Source organism: Patagioenas fasciata, chromosome 21 (assembly GCF_037038585.1).
Source record: "Patagioenas fasciata isolate bPatFas1 chromosome 21, bPatFas1.hap1, whole genome shotgun sequence".
Classification (NCBI taxonomy): Eukaryota; Metazoa; Chordata; class Aves; order Columbiformes; family Columbidae; genus Patagioenas; species Patagioenas fasciata.
The window spans coordinates 3,348,559-3,368,060 of NC_092540.1; the positions used below are offsets into that span (position 1 = coordinate 3,348,559).

At 50.1% G+C, this 19,502-nt stretch overlaps 1 protein-coding gene across 2 annotated transcripts in view; it reads right to left on the reverse strand.

Moving 5' to 3' along the window:
- Nucleotides 1-19,502, reverse strand: part of PLXNA2 (plexin A2) — a 158,664-nt gene that overhangs the window by 129,809 nt on the left and 9,353 nt on the right. For both annotated transcript variants that reach the window (XM_065854699.2, XM_071817606.1), the window contains exons 2-3: nt 9,407-10,661; nt 8,297-8,479 (exon numbers count right to left, since the gene is read on the reverse strand). In XM_065854699.2, coding sequence (XP_065710771.1) covers nt 8,297-8,479; nt 9,407-10,594 — 1,371 coding nt within the window. In that variant the 5' untranslated portion in view covers nt 10,595-10,661. The remainder of the gene's footprint in view (nt 1-8,296; nt 8,480-9,406; nt 10,662-19,502) is intronic.

The following is a 19,502-nucleotide window of genomic DNA, read 5'->3' on the forward strand; positions in this document are numbered from 1 at the left end:
CAAGGGACCGACTCTTGTTCTTTGCCACTAACGGGGGAATCTCGGGGTTGGCGTCCTCTCCAAGCAGCAAATGCAAATCGCTCTCTAAGTTGTTGGTGGTGACCAACTCAACAGGGCCCCCGGCTTTTAATGAGCTGATGAGGGGGAGGGAGATGAACAATTACCACCTACAGTCACAGCGGGCTTTGTGCTGCGCTTGGCGGGATGCTCAGGCTGGTTTGCTCAAGGCCCACAGGCAGGTTTATGAGATTAAAGCCCAGCACACAATAAATAATTTACCACCTTACCACGGGAAAAAAAAAATAAAATAAAAACCCCACACTGTATAATAGCTCGGCTCTATGATGTGTACATTCATTTTAAATGCACATCGCTTTCATCTACATGTATCTATTTGATGCAAAGACTTGTAACCAAGCAAGAAGGAACAACCAGGGAAGGTGACAGGGTCCCCAGCTGAGGAGCATGGGGGATGACGGGACAAACGCTGCCAGAGCCACTTACTAATTATTCCAGTCCTGCTCGTGCTCTCCTGCTTGCACACGTGTTAGAGGCATCTTAAACCCTCACCCAACCAATTATTCCTGCACCGCCCTGCCCTGCTCCCAGCAGGCTGCCCAGTATGGACTGGAGGTGCTGGTGGCAGCTGCCCTGGGCTCAGCAGTGCAAGGGATACAGGGGTGTAAACCGCTACGTGCAAATTCCAGTTAGAGAGCAGAAAATTGCAAGCTTGAGTAACATATTCAACGCCAGCTCAATAAAACTAGTGGCAAACGTGAGCAGAAGAATCCAGCATCGTTCCCCCCGCCATAAAACCCGTTGCTCTCTCCCAGTCACTGCATGTGACTCTGTCCCTCCTTGATCAGCATCATCCCAGATTTCTTTGAGATGTGCCTAACGAAGACCATAAACTTCCAGTTTACGGTTGACAGCGAAGAAAAACCTCCCACAATCAAAACCTAAACGCACGGACAGACTGAACGCATCAGACCCCTGGACAGTGTGCATGCCGTGGGGTGGCTGGGAGTCGCTCCCATCGCCACAAATAGGCAGTGATGACATTTAGACTTCACGTTTTGTTGGTTTTGTCCAGGTCACAGCCAGGAAAGCCTCAAAGACCGCAGGGAGTGTCTCCGGTGCATACACCCCCTGGGATTTGCACTCCCCAGCTCCGTATCCCAGGCAGGGGTTTCTCTGCCTCCTTTATTGCTCAGGCTGGGCTGCCTGCAAAGAGCTCCCCAAAGACCATCTGCCTGCCCACGCATCTCCGCAGCAATGAAAAGAGGGTAATAAAAGGCAGGGGGAGGTGGGGAGACCATGCATCATAACAGGCATAATGGACTAATGCTAATATAGAGACCGGCTGCATCCAATCCACACCCGGCTGGCACAGCCATAAATATCGGGGAGACGTTCAAGTGATGGATTTGCCTCCGCAGACCACGCGCTATTTTACAGCCCCGTGAACGCCGTCGTTGCCCTGGCCGGCGGCAAATAGCAACCGTAACAACAATGGGTAGTAAACTTGATTGCGGGATGGAGGAAATATTAAAGGCAGCAAGTCAACGCACAAGGGAAAGCCCAATGGTGCATCCCATCACAAGCCACGGCGGTTCTGCTGTTGCGTGGCATTTTGCTGCCCGATTTTCCCTAAATCCCAACCTTTTCGTAGCAGCAGCAGCAGCTTGGGGGCTGTGCTAGCGTGTAGGATTCTTCCTGAGGATTCCCCCGCCTCTCCCATCACGTTCGTGGGTTTGTTTTTGGTTTTTTTCCTCAGAAAAGCATTTGTAGAAGCAACATAACGTGGTCTTCTCACAGTATTTCTTGCCACCCGGGGATTCAAGATCTTACAAATGGACCAAAACCCGTGTTATTTTGACCTCTGAGGATTTTAAAAGCCTGCAGAAAAATATATATATAGTAAAGCAAGCATGAACCTCTTGACTTATAAATAGAAAGGCAGGAGTCTAATACTGCCCTGCCCCCAAAAAACCAACAACATCCAGAACGCAGCAGCTTCTCCAGATTTACACTCAAAGCAAAACAGGGGACGGTCAGAAAAACTAACATGGATTCACTGAATAGTTTGGTATTTCCTGATACTTTCACCAAGACGACTTGAAGAAGAAACGCATTACTGAGCTAAGTGAGAATGTAGCTCTGCAACATCTATCATGAAACGGAGGAGGAATAACTTCTGCCTCGCTTCATCCTCATAAAAGAGATAATACCTCTTTCTTCTAAAAGGTGCGAGGATTAATTATCTTCTAAATATGTTAAAGCCAAAAAAAACATATGGGCACAAGGGGGAAAACCAACCTAATTGCCAAGAGTTACCTTGGTAACTAGTCCCAAAGTACATGGACTGATGCGCCTCAGAAAACCCTGCATGCTCATGTGTGCTGCTCCCAGCTCCATTCCTGCCTGGACAAAAACCCAGGAGCACTGAGAAAAGCGACACATGAGATGTGTTTCTGCTTTAATGCAGTGCGGGAAGCACCAAGACCGACTCCATGCCAAACCTCCCGGTAGGATGCTCTCCATGCATCAGGCTGTCCGGCCGCTTGCAGCCGTTCCTGGCTCCGCTTCGTTCGGAAACCCATAAAATGTAATTGTTGCACTCGAAAATTTCAAGCTGATTTTTTTTCTTCTCCAAGGTGCCTGAACCTGAGTAAGAAGCAGAGTTATCGCCACCTCGTGAGCCAAGAAACAGATTAAAAGCAGACTCCGAGCCCACCTGGCTCCATTTCACATCGCATTTCCTCAACACCTGCCCCTCGGCTCGCCAGCAGCTATAAAAATACAGCCCAATTTCTCTTCTTTCTTCTCTACTTTCTCTGCCAGGCAACAGATAACAGAACCTGAGAAGCAGTGTTGGAAGAGGAAGCCAATTTTATGCCTTTAAGAGGTGGTAGGGACATTCCTGAACTGCACAAATTAATAAGTACAACTCCAGCTTCTGGCTACGAGCAGGAACACACAAGGGTCCATCAGGCATTTTGGGGACATTTCTGGGGTCACGGTTTGAGAGCATCCTTTCTACACAGATGGTAGTGAAGAGGAATCACTGTCTGAGGCTCCAAAACTCCTTGTTTAGGGAGGAAAACCTCAGCTTCCCCCACCACGCCAATCACCAGCAATACAGCACCAAATAAAAAGCCCCTTAATTTCACATCCTAGCGCAAGAAACAGAGTTGCCCCTCAGACCCTTCAATTAAACAAATTCTTCGGTCACCACAAGTCTCACAGCTCTGCTGGGACATCACCCAAGGGTGACGGATCGAGCGCTGAGTCAGCAAAGCGCCCAACCATACAACCTATGGCTAAAGCTATAGGTACCTCCTTTGGAAGGCGTCTGTGCGGGGATGGTTTTCATCTGTTCAATAACAGCCTGATCTTCTCTTGGCTCCTCTACACACTGATGCAACCACCTTTTTTCCTGAAGTGCTCCGGAACGCACGCGGGGGCGATAATTAAGGATAAATTAAAAGGATGAGCTAATCATCCATAGAATGAAGTCAGATAAGGACAGGTTCGGACGTATATTTCATTGCGAAACATCTATTTGATTCCCGCTAATGGAACAAATTAAGTCAGCCAAGCTGAATAAAACTATCGCGCGCCAAGATGTAGCAACACACTTAAAGTTCGCCTTTCCCCCCCGAGTGCGTCATCCCACCGGTTATCACTGTCCCTTGCAAAAGTGGAGGTTTGCCTCCGTTGAAAGCAAGGACAGACATGACGCACCCCACATTCAGGCATTCAACAGGAGAACAGGAATGCGTTTGCGATCATGAAAACAAGTTACAGCCTATGTATTTTTCTTTAGTGCTTCTCCTCCAGACACATCCCCAGCAGCTCTTGGCGGGTGACCTCGTGCGCCAGGATCGATTCAGCCATCAAGACAGCGGGTTAAGGGAGCTCAGAACATCGTTATGGGAGCTGGGAACGACGTCTGACGCCCGTTTATCCAGGAGGACGGGGTGTGAATGGAGATGCGCACACCACCCTTCACCTTCACCATCTGAAATAACCTAACCTGGGTTCTGGTCTGCGGCACCAAGGTTTACACTGAAGACAAGATAGTGCAAGAGCACGTTCCGTTTGCTTTGTAGAAGCAACCCCTTTGGACCCAGCCTGGATGGATCTAACACAGCCAGAGGCATGTCCCACAGCTCCGAGCATCCTCGGGCATAGAAATCAAAGCCTTAGCACCACTGGAACAACCCAGCCACAACATCACCATTGCTGGTTTTCCATCCCCTGCGCACATCCAGGAGTGTGCCCAGCTCACACGAAGGTAGGGACAGTCAGCCTGCAGGCTCCCACTGCAGAAAACATGTCTTTCCTACAGCGGGGATAAACAACATCATGCTAAAATAACACACAGACGGCGCAGTGTCAGACGCAGAAGAGACATTTATTTATTCTTGATCACAAACAATGTCCTCCATTGACAAGCTGAGTGAAGGGCACTTCACTGATTTATTAGGTCTAATAAGAAACACACCTCTTGGGATGAAATACAAGATTGATTTTTAGTGGTGAGCCACGCTGCCATCCCAGCCACTGCGCTCAGCCTGACGAGATTAAACTGGGCACGCACAGGGACGCAGAGACTCGAAACAGCACTGGATGGGAGAAATAAATGGCAAGGTTTGTACGGGGAAGGGGAGCTGAGACGGAAACAAGGCTTGCAATAGCAGCCCTTCAAACCATGAGGTTCGTTCTTCCCGCAATCCTCCTCTCTCCCACTCACTCTACAGGTTTTAAGAGCAAGCAACTACTGTGGAGTTTAAGGGCAACTCCAGTGCAGCTCTTGGGAAACCTCTGAGTCAGACCCTTCCCGTTCATCTGCCTTTCAGAGGAGCCCCTCTAAATATAGAAAGTATAATTTTCACATCAGTCTCAGCATCTACCAGGCAAATCACATTAGCTGAGTTCCGTGGATGCCGTTTTCCATCAGGAAAAAGACAACTAGCACAGCAGTGCTTAGCTTGAGGCCCTATTAATAGCAGTCCTAATTATATGGCTGCAAATTTAATTCATAGCAATGATTAGTGTCAAAATCAAAGGCATCACACATCAATATTGATGGAATTGTATGAAACCCATAAACAGAACAAGTAAGCCGACACATCTCCCCCCAGCACTTAGTTGCTGTTAAGTGTTGCGTTCACGTCTCTTCTAATTTTGCACGATGAAAACTGGTTTATTGCACGAACTCACAATTCCAAATGATCGCGTCTCTAACGCCATCCCCTTTGCTCCCCCAACTACCAAGCTGAGATATTTGGAAGGAGAGCCGGACCACCACACCGCAGGGACAAACTGCATCCCACGTGCTTATCCAGAAGGTCTCAGCATCATCAGCACATTTGCTTTTCCCCCCATTTAGATCAAATTGCTGAGGAACTGCAGTTCTCAAAACCATCGGGACACCGGGGAGCATCACGGGATGCAGCATCCGCACCCAACACACTGCAGGTCCCTGCCCTGCATCTCTCCTGCCTCCACGAGTCAGTGCTGGCTGCTCAAAGGAGTAAAAAGGGACTTCAAATGTACCCAGAGATGAGGGTAGAGCTAGAAAACATAGGGCTGTACCAGAAAAGTGCAGGTAGGGGCTTGGGGACCTTCACATTCATCTCCTTTGGAGGAGAGAGGCTGAAGCAGCAGCAGCAGCCGCTCTCTAAGGGAACGATACGTGAGGCAGTTCAGTGAAAAGTTAATGGGAAGAAGGACATCGGTGAGATAACGCGGCATTTTCAGTAATGAATTCTCACTGGGGAAGCACAGACAAATTTGAAAGGTTTCAGAGCCGGCTCCCTGACTTCTTTCCTCCAGCTATGCAAAAGTGCCTTATGTGAAACCCCAGAGTGAGCCACCAGCTTGTTTCCAAAATCAATCAGCACCTGTGGGAGAAGGAATAGGCGCGATGGAGCTTCCAGAGATTAATTGTGTAGGTAGATATGCAAGGTGGTGAGTTGGAGGAGACAAGGCGTCTATCTGTACATCTCTGGCACTTACAGAGGTGTGTACGTTCTTACCGTCCTCATTTCACATATGGAGAAAAGGGGATATGGAAACAGTCCTGAGCATCCCGAGCACTCGCTGACTGTGAGACATGTCTGGCCTCGGAACACGCACAAGAAACTGGAGACAACCTGTTAACTTGCCACCGGGTCTACAACGCCCGCTCAACGCAAAGCTGCTTCCTACGCTCCACGCAGCCTCCCTTGGGCCATGTAAAAGATGATCCCACATGCCAAATGAGAAAAGATTCGCTAAAACTGTGGACAGGCCCACAAGATGGAGAAGAACATCATTCCCAGCCCTATGCAGAGAAGATGCGACAGAGATAGCTCCAGGTAATGATAGCAGGAGGCATGGGTCCCACCAGCTGCAGATAGCATCACTATGTATTAGATCAGGGTGCTTGGTAGATGCCACAAAAGGCTGAATGTAGTGAATGCCTGGAACAGATCTGCCATTTTCTCAGTGCCTAGTTACCACTGGCTCAAACACAGGTGAAACATGAAGGATTCTCGCAGCACTTCCTCCTCATCACCCCTATCCCACCTTCTGGACGGAGCGAAGCGGACGGGTGTGAACAGATCCACTTGGCACCAAAAAGGTGGGCGTGCAACGTAGGCGAGCGCAAGGAATTCAACTGTGCTAGAGAGACTGCTTCTGTAATCCTACATAATTCATGGGATGCGACAATAAATATCTAGTGTGCAGGCACAAGCTGTTGGCTTTAAATGAGGCACCTCCCCTGCCCCCCCAAACCACTGCAAACAGCCAGGTCCTGCCTGCATGGCTGGTCTGTCACTTGATGGCATTCACAATATGCTGAGGGTGACTTTGCCATCTATTTAACCAGAAAAAACCCCAGCGCGGGTGCGTGGGGAGCAGGGGGGCTCTGCCGACAAACCCACTGCCCCCCGTGTTCCCAGTCGCCCCGCTGACACTCCAGAGGCACCAGGGAGGCACCTAATTTACTACTACTCAGCACTTGTAAAGTGCCGAATGAATATTAATGAACTGATGTAATTAAAATGATGCAGACATTCAAGTGTAGTATCTGCCTGTCCTTGTATTTTCCTGGATAGAAGAGGAAGAAATTCCCTGCTGCTTAAGGACACAAAAATTTAGCAGCCTGCTGTTGATTACATTTGTTAACCCTTTCCCTGGTAGGAAGAAGCATTTAGCAGGTTCACCTGATGCTATCATTTTCATTCCAGGTTAATTTAAAGGATCTCAGCTTTCCAGGGCAGATCTCCAAGGGTGGTTTTGCTGGAGCTGGATCAGGGTCTTGCAGACTCTGATGAGCTTCAGCTGCAGCTCCAACTCTAAAGACCAACAGCAGGGGGGTTCCCCCTCCACTTACACACCCCAAGGCCATTCCACACTCGATTTAAATATGAAATTCCTGAGAGAGGACTAGCGAGGACCACAGAATGGCTGGGACTCATGCTACTTACTGAAGAGTGGGTCAGAAGATACAGAGGGGGGAGCAAAAATAAATCCCAGTTTGACTTCAAAATCCTAAAACCCACTGGAATCCCCAACCCCCTGTGCTGGGAGAGGAAACCAGCAGGAGCATCTCTTTGCCCTGGGCAACTTGCCCCAGTATTTGTGATGAGGAGGGTGAGGAATGTTATCTTCCAGGACTGATCAATCATCCAGCTGTCAGGGGGAAGAGCAGGAGGTAAGAGGCAGAGAGAAGCAGTAGGACTTTGCCCTGAGGCTCTGTTTCCAAAAGCAGCCACGTTAACCCATTCCTATCCCTCCATGACCCATCATCCTGCCATCATGGGTAATTGTGCCATCACTGAAAGCTTTCTAACTCACTGCCTTCTACACAAGTTGCAGGATTGCTGGGAAACATCTCAGAACTATTGCAAGATTTCCATCAGTGCGCCAAAAAGGAGGAAAAAATCTGAGATCTTGGATATAGATCAGAGGTTCACTCAAACCCCGAAATCGCAGATCACCTCCTTGCTTGCCTCCTATCACACTGCTCCATTATTGCCCTGATAAGTTCTTCATCAGCCTCACAAACACACACATCATAGTTTGCTGAATGATAACATGCAAGAAACCTCAAACAACAGGGAAGGATGTAATATCCAAGGCTCTCTGTGACCCAGACTCTGTGATTTTTGCTCCTGACTGGCTCTCAGTTCCCCACTGGGAAACATCCATGAGACACAGCAGCAGCCACTCGCATCAGAGCCTCCTGAGGGAGATGAGAAACGGATCCAGCTCTCCAAAACCACAGAAATAATCCTACCTTCTTCAGCTTGCCGGTCTTGGTCCCCACGAACACCACGCTGTAGCCGTTGTAGACATAGGAAGCGACAGACGTCATGCGGTCCCGGCTGGAGGTGAAGAGCGTCACCCCGTCCACCGGCGTCGAGCCTCCCAGGGGCTGGTTGATGTCGAGGCCACAGAAATTGTCATCGATGGGGACTGGCTGGAAAGACGAGGTTGGGGCAACTGTGAGCGAAACACAAAGCACGGGGCAGCCCCACACACCAGGGTCACAGGGAGAGGATGCGGCGGTGGGGACAACAGGGTGGGAGCCACCACCACCTCCTGCCCAGGGAACCTGCCAGATTCAGCCACCTTCTGCAATGGCTTGTTCCCGAGGCCAAGGCACTCTGCAGCTGCTCCAAAATATCGCTTAGGTAGGAGGAACCTCAAGTCAAATAGACAGTTGCACTTGTTTTCTAATTCTACTGAGCACTCTCCTACAAACCACCTCTCCGTGCCTCAGTTTCCCCTTCCACGATACAGGGAATACAGACACTGGGTGCTGACATGCGAGGGGCCACCACACTGATTGCAACCCGCTTATTTTCCACAAGGAAACTACCAAATGCTCAGGTACATCTATTTGCAACCGCAATAGGATGACTCCCCCCTGTGCAAGCCAGCACTCAAACTTCTCTTCACCTTCCTTCTTGCATTTCATTTAACCCACGTTTATCTCTTCCCAGCAGCCAAACTTAATATGCTCGGCAAAAGAAGGCCCCAGGGATCCCCGAGTCAGCCCAGGAACAACATGTGCGTGAATCAAGATTAAAGAAATCAGCTGAATAAAAATACAAAAGACACCACTGTCGTTTGTATTTAAATTGTTAGTTGGTTGATGCCATCCTCCTCCTTGGGGAAGGATGAGAGCCACAGGCTGGGAACAGCAAATACTTCCAGCAAGCTGCACACCTTATTCACCTGCCTTAATGCCACCCCTTCCTCTAATTATCTTCACCAACTGTCTGATAACAACGTGGATTAAAGGGGAAAAAGACTACTATGTACACAGACTGAAAAACCGATCCTACTGCGCAGGGTTGTGTGCCACAGGGTCGAGCATCAATACCAGCGCGAGCATCCTTACCGCTTTCGTGCACTGCACGTCTTTCCCCAGCAGCCAGTTGAGCTCCAGGTTGCCCTCCCCCTGGTAGCAGGACTGCAGCCGGTCCTTGATCTGGGCGTTGATGGTGCGGATGGGGAAGACGCAGAGCGCGGAGTCGTCGGGCGGCTGGTGGTACTGCTTCTGTCCCTTGGAGAGGATGGCAAAGAGGACATCCTCCTGGGCCGTGATGTTGAGGGACCTGGCCAGCACATCTCCTGGCTTGGAGAGGTAGGCAGCTTGCAGGAGGCGGTACTCCACGTCCCCCTTGACGCAGCCAAAGGGCAGAGACACGTAGGAGTGGAATTTGGGGTCATCTTTGCACAGACGGACGATGCGAGAGGTGTAAAAGAGATCGCTGGCGGAGTTGATGGAGACGCCCTCTGGGGTCTCCGGCTGGACAGTCAAAAAATAGACAAAGTTACCGCTGGCAAAACCATAGATGTAGAAGATGTCAAAATGCGAAACGAGGGCTAAGGTGTCTGAGGGGATTTTGATGAGGGATGAGACAAAATCACTGTGCAGCTCATAATCCAACATCGCTGACGACTCTGGGTCCCGGGGAAGTTTGCGGCTCGAGAGGGTGGGGAAATAATCCTGCTTGCCATCCACCGCTGTGCCGATGAAGAGCTTCCCATCTTCGCCTTCCGAGCGCACGATCACGCCGTACATGGTGCCCGTCTTGTTGACGCTGGACAGGTAGTGCTCCTTTTTGTGCGAGGGCTCCACCAGGATGAAGAGGTCGTCCAGGCGCAGCAGTTTGCACACCCCCTGGTACAGGCTGCCACACGCCAGCAGCCGGTTCTCCGAGTAGTCGATGATGAGCAGCTTGTTGACGTTGTTGGTGAGGGTGAGGATCTCGCTGCATGGCTGGACGATGAGGGGTGGGTAGCAGGATTTATTATCCTCCTCGGGACCGGTTTTATGAGCCACCAAAATGGTCAGGTTACCTGAAAGCTTGTAAACCCTGTTGATAGCTCCAACGTAGACTGCTCCAGTGCCTTGGTGGACAGTCAGGTGGTTGAATGTCCAGTCCCGGTTCTCAGAGTGGAAAGTGCTGAACAAGGCGTTGCTGGAGACATTTCGGGAGAGCGATGCCAGGAAGAGACAGAGCAAAGTCACCGACCAGCCATCGGAGTCTGGTACCCGAGGCCAGTTCTTCCTCTGATCCATCCTGGGAAAGGCAAACCTCGTGTTCCCCACGCGTGTCCTATGCCCCAACAGTGTCCCTCACATGGTTCTGGGGAAAGAAAAGAAATACACAGAGCAAAGGATTAGATCCAGTGTGTCCTGCAGATATAATTCTAAGGAGGCTTTCTAATTACACAGTCCTTGAGATAAAGTGAGGACATCTCTAAGCCCTACAAGAATTAAGCAGGTCTCCTAACTTATCGGTAAACAGTTCAGGCTTGTTGCTCTGCCACTTGGTTCAGCCTCTGTGTGTTAATTTGTGTATGTGGTTTAGCTGTTCGTAATGTACTCTGCTCAGCCATGGGGAGGGAATAATCAGCCTCAGCCCAAAACAAAGCCCGCAGCTCGCACACCCAGCCATCAATCTGCAACCTTGGCTAAAAGGATGCCTCCTGCAGGGTGTGTTGTTGGAAGCAACAGAGGAAATAAGAGGTATTTTCTACCTTTAAGTCCTTTATGATTTAATTCAGAAACCCGAGGAGGAATTCTCTTGCAGGCAAGCTCATTGAGCATATAAACACCAAAGCCGCGAGTATCTCCCCTCCACTCTGCCCAGAGGTACCTCTGCAGGTGCTTTTCAGGCAGAAACTTCTGCCTTCGCAAGGTATTTTACTGCTGAAAAGCAGCTGCCATGATGGTGGGGCACACGTGGTTAGATCAACACCTTAACACTTGTCCCCGTGCAGGGGACAAACTCCCCATCCGGGAACCCTGGGCAAATTTCCTGCTCTAACAAAACTTCTGATGATTAAAAGCTACAGAAAGTGACAGCTTAGACACTGGGTCCAGAAGATCTGATGCCAACCGAACTGTCCACACACCGTTCCTGACAGCTCTATGGAGAACAGTCAGAATTAGAGTCTCCTTCCATTGACACGTTTTCACCCACACAGACAAGGCAAGGCAAAGCAAGACTCTAACCAAAATCCACAGAGAAATTAGGTGTCAAAGACAGGTAGGTTTGTTGTTTGTGGCTTGTTTGTGGGTGCTCCCAAAGCACCCAGACCTCATTCAGACCCAAGGGATGGGCTGGAGCCCCACTGACCGCCATCCCCATCCTCCCTGCTCATGGCTGTCAGGCTGAATTAGGAATCACCAGGCTGGAATTTCCTTAGGAAACAGGCACTTGCCTCCGAGAGGCACGTTTACACCAGAGCTTTCCATCCGCCCTTCCGGACAGCACACGGGAGCTGATGAAGAGGAGCATCACCACCCTCCGCCTGCTCCACCTCATCACCTCTGCTAATACGGCAGACTCCTCTAGCGAAGATATGAATATTAAAGACAACCTCTGCACCTCCTTTGTCACCACAGACACACCTGGAGGTCACTGGATTGTGTCTCATCTTTGTTGCCATCTCCAGACACGACCGTGACTTGACTTGTGACCGTGACTTGGGCTCCTGGCTTGATCTCAGCCTTGCCCATCACCACAGATCTGACCACGGGCACTCAGAAAACCATCGTGAAGTCCTCCTTCATCCCAAATCACACATTTCATACCTGCTCCAGGCTGGATGATCGAATGAACCACTTCAGCCTGCCTTGGGTTGAGATGTTCTCCACCACAGGGTCACACCAGCCCTCAGAAGAGCCACCATTCCACCGCCCTCTCCACAACCAAGTCCCACCATGGCCGTGTAAGCCCCAAGCACACACACCAGGGAAAAATTTGCACTCTTTGCACATTTGATTCTCCACCCATGCCCTGTGTGTCAATGCAGGAGGCCGTTCCTTAGCTCAGCTCTCCTCACCTGCGGGCAGCACCTGATTTGATTGATGCTGATCCCCATTTCGGTATTTAAAATAATTCACGCCACTGAAAACCTGCACCGAGCTCACTAGCGAGTGTCACCGAACGGCCGCTCTTCAGGCTTGTTAACGCCGGGAGCGGAGCCGGGCGTTTCTGAAAGGTGACAAAGGAGCCCTGTCCCCGGGCCACACGCCGCGCCGGCACTGACAAGACAGGAGAAAGAGAGCGGTAATGGGTTTCTCATTCCGCTCGGGGACACATTTCCCTGCTGCTCGCTTCTTATTTCCAGTCTCTTCATTGCCACCTTTGGCTGAAGTGGTTTCTGTCTCTCCTGGCTGGGATGCAGACACCACTGCATTCTTATTATTTGGTTGTGGACCCCAATGTGCCCAGTGACCTCCCTGGCCCTCGTTAAATTTCCAAGTGAGTCCAAACGTAAAGCCTACCCCAGTTTCTCTCTCCCCGAGAAGCAGAGATGCTTCTGGAGCACAGGGCTCTGGTTCAAGAAGTCCAGAAAGTGAGGGATTCTGCAGAGAACAGGGAGACTCCGCTATCGAGCTCAGCACACAACAGTTCCCCTGCTCGGGGGCTTTCCAATTTGTTAATATTGCAAAGTGAGAAAAGAACAATGCAAGCTAGAAATGAATATACTTAAATAATTAACTTTCTATCCATATGTACATATGGGACAACAGAATGGGGGGACACGTAGGTGCAGGACAGGGAACCGAGCTCAGTGACATCAAACACCAACAGAACCCACCGCACGTCCTACCGAGGAGTTTGGGGATGGCTGAGAACAGCTGGGGAGTTAAACACCAGGGAAACAGGAGAACGGGCAATTTAAACTCAGATCCTTAATACTGTTTGACCATTAATTTCTCCTCTATTTTTTTTTTTTTGAAGCGAGTTTAAAATACGGCCTTAAAAGCAATCTGAAGCTATTAGTAACGCAAGGTGAAAGAGAGAGTAAATTCAGGGACACAATATAAACCCAAGCAGCTGAAAGGCCTCAATTAGGCTGAAAGGAGTTATCTGGTATTTAAATAATTATTAGATTGAAGGAATAATCACAGGTCTGAGCCGATTTTTTTCCCCCACTGTCATCCTAATGGAGACTATAATATTATTATTCAAATGCCCATGATTCTCATTGAGGGGGGAAGAAAAAAGGGCTCATTTAATCTCCACGCGACAGGGCTTCAGGAGGCCCGATTACTCATTTCTCTTATTTCAGCTGTCACTCACTCACAGGCACCACAGTTTGTCATTAGTGGCATTTTACACACACACGAAGGGGGAAGGGGGGAAGCAGCAAAAAGGGAAAATTAAAGCAAAAACAAAACGAGAATCTCCTGTGGAAAACGACGGATCAAAGAACCAATTTTGATGTCACCAGGGAGGCAGCTGTTTGCTTCACGGTGCCGCTATCTTTTATTTCGGGGTAGGGTTGGTCTCGTGGGCAGTGATTTATACACAGCCCCCAGCAGCATCGCTGAGCTCCCACCCTGGACCCTCCACCCCCTGCATCTCCAAACCACGGCAAGCACATCCACACCAGTCCCAGCATCGCCCCAAGAAAACACAGAAGAGAAGCAATAAAACCCGCTACGGTTTTTCTCCCAAGGCCACGCGAGTTTGGCGAGTTGCCTCTTGAGAAATAACCGAGCCTGCGGGGAGGGGGACGACGAGCTCCGATCGCTTTCGAGCTGGAGGTGGATTCTGCCCTTTTTGCTTTGTATAGTCAAATAAGACCAATGGCTGCGAGCCCGGCCGGCTCGCATTGCTGACCCCCTGCGGGTCACCGCGCTGTCAGAAAGCCCCCAGAATTATCGAAGCGGTCACCAAAAGGGCAGGCTACGCTATAAAAACTAAAATACAAGAAGAAACCATTTGGAACAAGCTCACCCTTTGCACCAGCCTGACCCTTTCTCTTTGCATTGGCTCCGTAGCTTATCTGCCAACCGGAACGAGGGGAAAAAAGCCCAGAATTTGGTCATTTCTCTGTAGCAAGTGAGAACACGCGCCAGGGCTGCATCCCTCCTGGAGCCCATCGGGAATCCTCCTGTGAAATCTTTCCAACCATTAGAGCTGCTGCAGTGATTTATTCCCTTTGAAGAAGTGATATTCAGGACACCTTTGTCAGCCATGGAGGAAGACCTTGCAATTATTAATAGGGTTTTGTATTAATTAGACAAAAGCTCTCAGCCAAACTGTTGTACTATAATGCAATGAGGAAGGTTCCTAGTGCCATATATATATATATTTTTTTCATTATTTTAGAATACTTTGACTCCAAAAACAATCGGAGCAAGTTGCAAACCACCAGCGAGGTCTGAGGTTATTGAACCACAGGGATGGCAAACACCAAGCCTTGCCTGAAGTACAACCTGCAATGCCAAATCCTCTGGGTTTCGGGCTGAAAAATCACCTTTGTGCCTCGCCCCTGGGCTTCACTGCCCCTTTGGCCCTGCTCCCCGCTTCCCCAGAGCTGTTTATTCACAGGGCTGGTATTTCACAGCTTTCTGAGAAAGAGTTAAGAGGGCAAAATACAGTATTGTGATTATTGCTTCCTCCAGCCCTGGGACAAGGAAGAGGAGGGGAAGAACGAGACCCAGCCATGAAAAGGCATTTCCCTGATAACAAACACGATTGCATGAATTATGCACAAAATTTGTTCATATTGTCCAGACTTCAGCTGTTGTTTATACAGCGCATACCGGATAAGCCACCTCTCCCCCCGCTCCGTCTCTCTCGAGCACACACATCCCAACAGGTCTGGGGTAAAGAGAAACACAGAATCTGCTGGAGGCTCATTTTTGCAACCGTGTTTTGGTGCAGCCTTACCCATGGTCCGGTGGTACCCCCGGCTTTGTCCCAGCCTTGCAGAACAGACCTGGACAAGGCATTGCTACTCTTTGCCTCAGTTGTTCCACCTGTGAAACGGGGATAACGCCTTCACACAAGAGGCGCTCGGACATTCAAGCGATGGAAGACTCAAAAGGGATTCACCAGACACAAACTGCTGTAGTAAAGTATGAGTAAGGGATTGGTTTAGCGCTTCTCGGTCCGACTCTTCATAAACTCTTAGAGCAGAGATCAGCAGGACTGCAGCTGTGGCTCCGGCTTTCTTTACACCCAGCTGTGCTTTGCAGCTGGAGACATTTAACCCGCCACCCCCAAAAGCCATCCCGAAAAATTCATAATCAACCTAGGACACCTAGGTGGCAGAAATCAGACACCTTTTCCTTTCCCTGTGCTGATACTTGACACCTGCTATCTGAGAAACCCCAGCTGGCAGCTATTGAGCTTGAGTACACTGCTGTGAAATAGCTTATAAATTACCTTGCATCAAGGGAGGTGCTGGGAAAAGACGACTTTATTCATCGTGCGGTCCCTGGGGACAGACCCAAGGCTGGTGACAACACGGTGCTGGAGCACAGAGCAGAACAGACCTGTGTTTTCCTGGTTGCCTTGAAGCGTGACACGAAGAGAAAAATCTAACATTTCTCAAGTTTCACAGCTGGCTTATTCAAGTTTTGGGAAGCCTGAGTTTCATCCAAACCTGCGTAAACAGGTCAATGGCTTTGGATAACATTAAACCATACAAATCTGCGCCAGAAAGTTGGGATTCTCTAATGCAGGCTCCTGCTCTAAGGACCAGCTATAATCATAATTCAAGAGACGTCTAAACTGTCCTTAAGGACCTCCAAAAACAGACTCCACAACCCCTCCAGGCAAATCTAGGTCAGTATGTCCCTTCAAAAGTGCTTTTTCTAGTTTCTTACCCAAGTCCTGATGGATTGAGGCTTATCCACCCTTCTTCACCGGCGCACCTGAACATCGTTTGATTATTCATGGACTTTACTCCCAATAAAACAGAATTTAATGGATGGTGACCTTAGGTGCAAGCAGATTAAATGATTAAACGATTTGCCCAGGGCTAGGCAAAAGGTCCCAGTGGCAAAGCCGGGAGTTTTACCTCCTGAGCCCCAGCCCGGCGCCCTCTCCCCAGGTGACATCCAGCTGCAGTTTATTACAAGAGAATACAACAGGGAAGATCACAGAGCGGCCACTGAACTGGAGGAGAAAAATAAGCAGCAGCTTCTCCTGGCCCCACTCCAAGTGCACCACAGGCGAGTTGAAGAACCCCAGCTTCGAATTAAATGGGTCCCCAGCCACTCCATTAAACAGAAATCCTGAAACAGAAATCCTTTGGCTGTGCCAGCCCTGTACAGCGAGTGCGGCTCGTTATCCCCAACACTCCCCACGGCAGCCAGATGTATTTACACAGTAGCCACAGCGCTGTTACCTAAGTAAACCAGGAAATTGTACATTTGTTAAAATTAGGTTCCGAGATGCTGAATCCCCAGCTGGGCGGCTATAGATTGCGCTCAGCCAGCAGCGCCGAAATTAAAACCACGCAACTGTCTGTGTGCGTATTCAGGCGTGTTTCCCCGTTCGAGAGGTGTTTACTGGTTATGATGCTCTGTGCTGCTCCAGAATGGGATTATATTCTCAGATTAACAGCAATAAACATCAAATCAAGCCACCCCGCTGTCCTTCCCCATCAGCGGGGGCTGTAGGGCACCAAACCAGTACAGGAGCTGTTGGGATGAGAAGGGGAAGAGCACACAAAGGTTCATCCCTGACCAGCGCCACGGCCTCACTGTTTTATTCCAGATCTCAGCTGCCGGTCACAGTTGCTGTCATTCCCACCACAGCACTGGAAGAAATCATCATCCAGGTACCCCCGTGGGATCGCAAGGATTTGGAAAGGCAGAAGACGACTGCAAAAGCCTTTAAATTAGCAACGATACTGAAGCAGACAGGTTGATGCAGGAGAGAGCCACAGAGCACTGAAGAACCCTTCAGGGACCATTAACCAGCCCTCGTCAGGCCTGTCTTAGTGGAAGGATGTGCTGTGAACCGCAATCAGCACCAGCTTTAGCAGCGACACGGAAGAAACGCCTTTACCTCTGGAAGGCCCTTTACCCTTCCAGTGCATCACTGGGGTGCTGGATGCAGTTTCTGAATATGTTCTGAGGTGCCTGAACGCCGGGAAATGTAAAGCATCTTCATTCCATGCCCAGCCAGTGTCACTGAGTTTGATGAGCTGTGAGCATCGGGGAGCTTCTCAGCTCCCTTCCACCATCAACTGAACACCATCTCCTCTCCTGCGGTATTTGGGCATCAATGTCTACCCGAGAAAGCGGCTTCTTCCCACTCATCCGCTCCATGCTCCTCTGCCCTGCTTTTCAATTTCAGAGCTCTGGCAGATCACTGATTAATTCAAGGCTGTTTAATAACCCTTCTGTTTAGATGAAACAAGCTGTCTTGTATTCTTTATTTTGAACACTAACTCTTGTTTCCTTGCTAAGGATCTTTCTGTCATTTCAAAACTTCTCTCTCTCCAACCAAGCTGATAATGGGATGGAGAAAGCATCTGCTTACGTCCACATCTGACATCAGCCAGAAGTTACTGTATGAGGCTAAAGAAGGACAAGACACCTTGCTGGGGAAGAGCTCCTAAAAGCCTGAGCTTGTCTTGCAAAATCAGTAGCGTTGTCTCCACTTGCTGTGGCAAATCCCTGCTTAACTCAGACCAGGATGCAAACACCAGGGACCGTGGGGGCAGGATAGAATCACAGAATCATTTTGGTTGGAAGAGACCCTCAAGATCATCAAGTCCAACCATTAACCCGCCCCTGGCACAGCCCCATGTCCTGAGAACCTCATGTCCGTCTGTCCAACCCTCCAGGGATGGTGACTCCAGCACTGCCCTGGGCAGCCTGTTCCAATGCCCCACAGCCCTTTGGGGAAGAAATTGTTCCTAAATCCAACCTCAACCTCCCTTGGTGGAACTTGAGGCCGTTTCCTCTGCTCCTGGTGCTTGTTCCTTTAGAGAAGAGACCAACACCCTCCATGGCTGAGAGGGAAGGAGACACGGGAGCCGGGGCACCCAAAACTCCTCGTGCGGCTAATCCACAGGGATGGTTCTCCACGCTTCTAAAACTTCCCACCCTGTTGTGGGTGGGGAACACGTCTTGGGAAACCCAGACGCCGTTCCCAGCCGTGCCCCAGGCGCAGGAATCAATTGGCGATGGTCAGGTGGAGCCTGACAGCTGCTCCCACCACCCCAGACCGGCCTTGCCGCAGCCTTTCCCCCCCCACTCCCCAGCTTCGCCCCCTGTCACCTGCTCTCCCGCAGTGTCCCCACGCCAGAGGGTTTTGAGACATCGGCTGTTCGCAGCGTGACCGCTGCCCAGCAGAACATCCCCCCCAACCCGCTGCCCCGTCCCGGCTGCGACCCCCAAGTGCTGCACACAAAGAATAACAGACACGCAGGGCCCCGATTCCCGATGGGAATGAGTTGGAGCCTCTCAGCTGTCTCCTGCCTCTTTGAATTTCAAAGCTGCACTTGTCTGTAGAGCAACTGAGTCATTTCCTTCCTATATCCAAGCCTATCGGACTGGATCCAGCAGTGCCCGGAAAACAATAAATCCTTCAAGGACTTGTAAGGCCATATTTCACAGGAATGCAGCGCGAGCTGCTTGGAGAGCTCCTCACACACCCTTTGATTCAACACCCCTCTGTGGAAGCTGTCGCACCCGAGCACAGCGGCCCTGCAGATGTCCCAGCGTGGACCAGCACCCGTGGTCCCCATGGAGTGTCACCACCCCTGAACAGATGCATCATGGAATAGTTTGGGTTGAAGGGACCCTCAAAGCTCCCCCAGTGCCCCCCCTGCCATGAGCAGGGACATCTTCACCAGCTCAGGTTGCTCAGAGCCCCGTCCAGCCTGGCCTGGGATGTCTCCAGGGATGGTTCATCCACCACCTCTCTGCCCAACCTGGGCCAGGCTCTCACCACCCTCAGGGCCAACAATTCCTTCCTTATATCCAGCCTGAACCCACCACCCAACACACTGATGGGTTAAAAACTGATAATGAAATTTCCTTGATTCCATAAAACATATGGAGGATCTAGAAGAGAGAGAAGCTACAGTCGAATTTCTTGCAGGACCTCACTGATACTTTATCAGACCAAAGAAAGGCTGCAGTGGCAATTGAGTTTGCTCTACAAAATACAGCAGTGCAAAGCAACACATCAGAACAAGCACAGGTTGTAGGAATA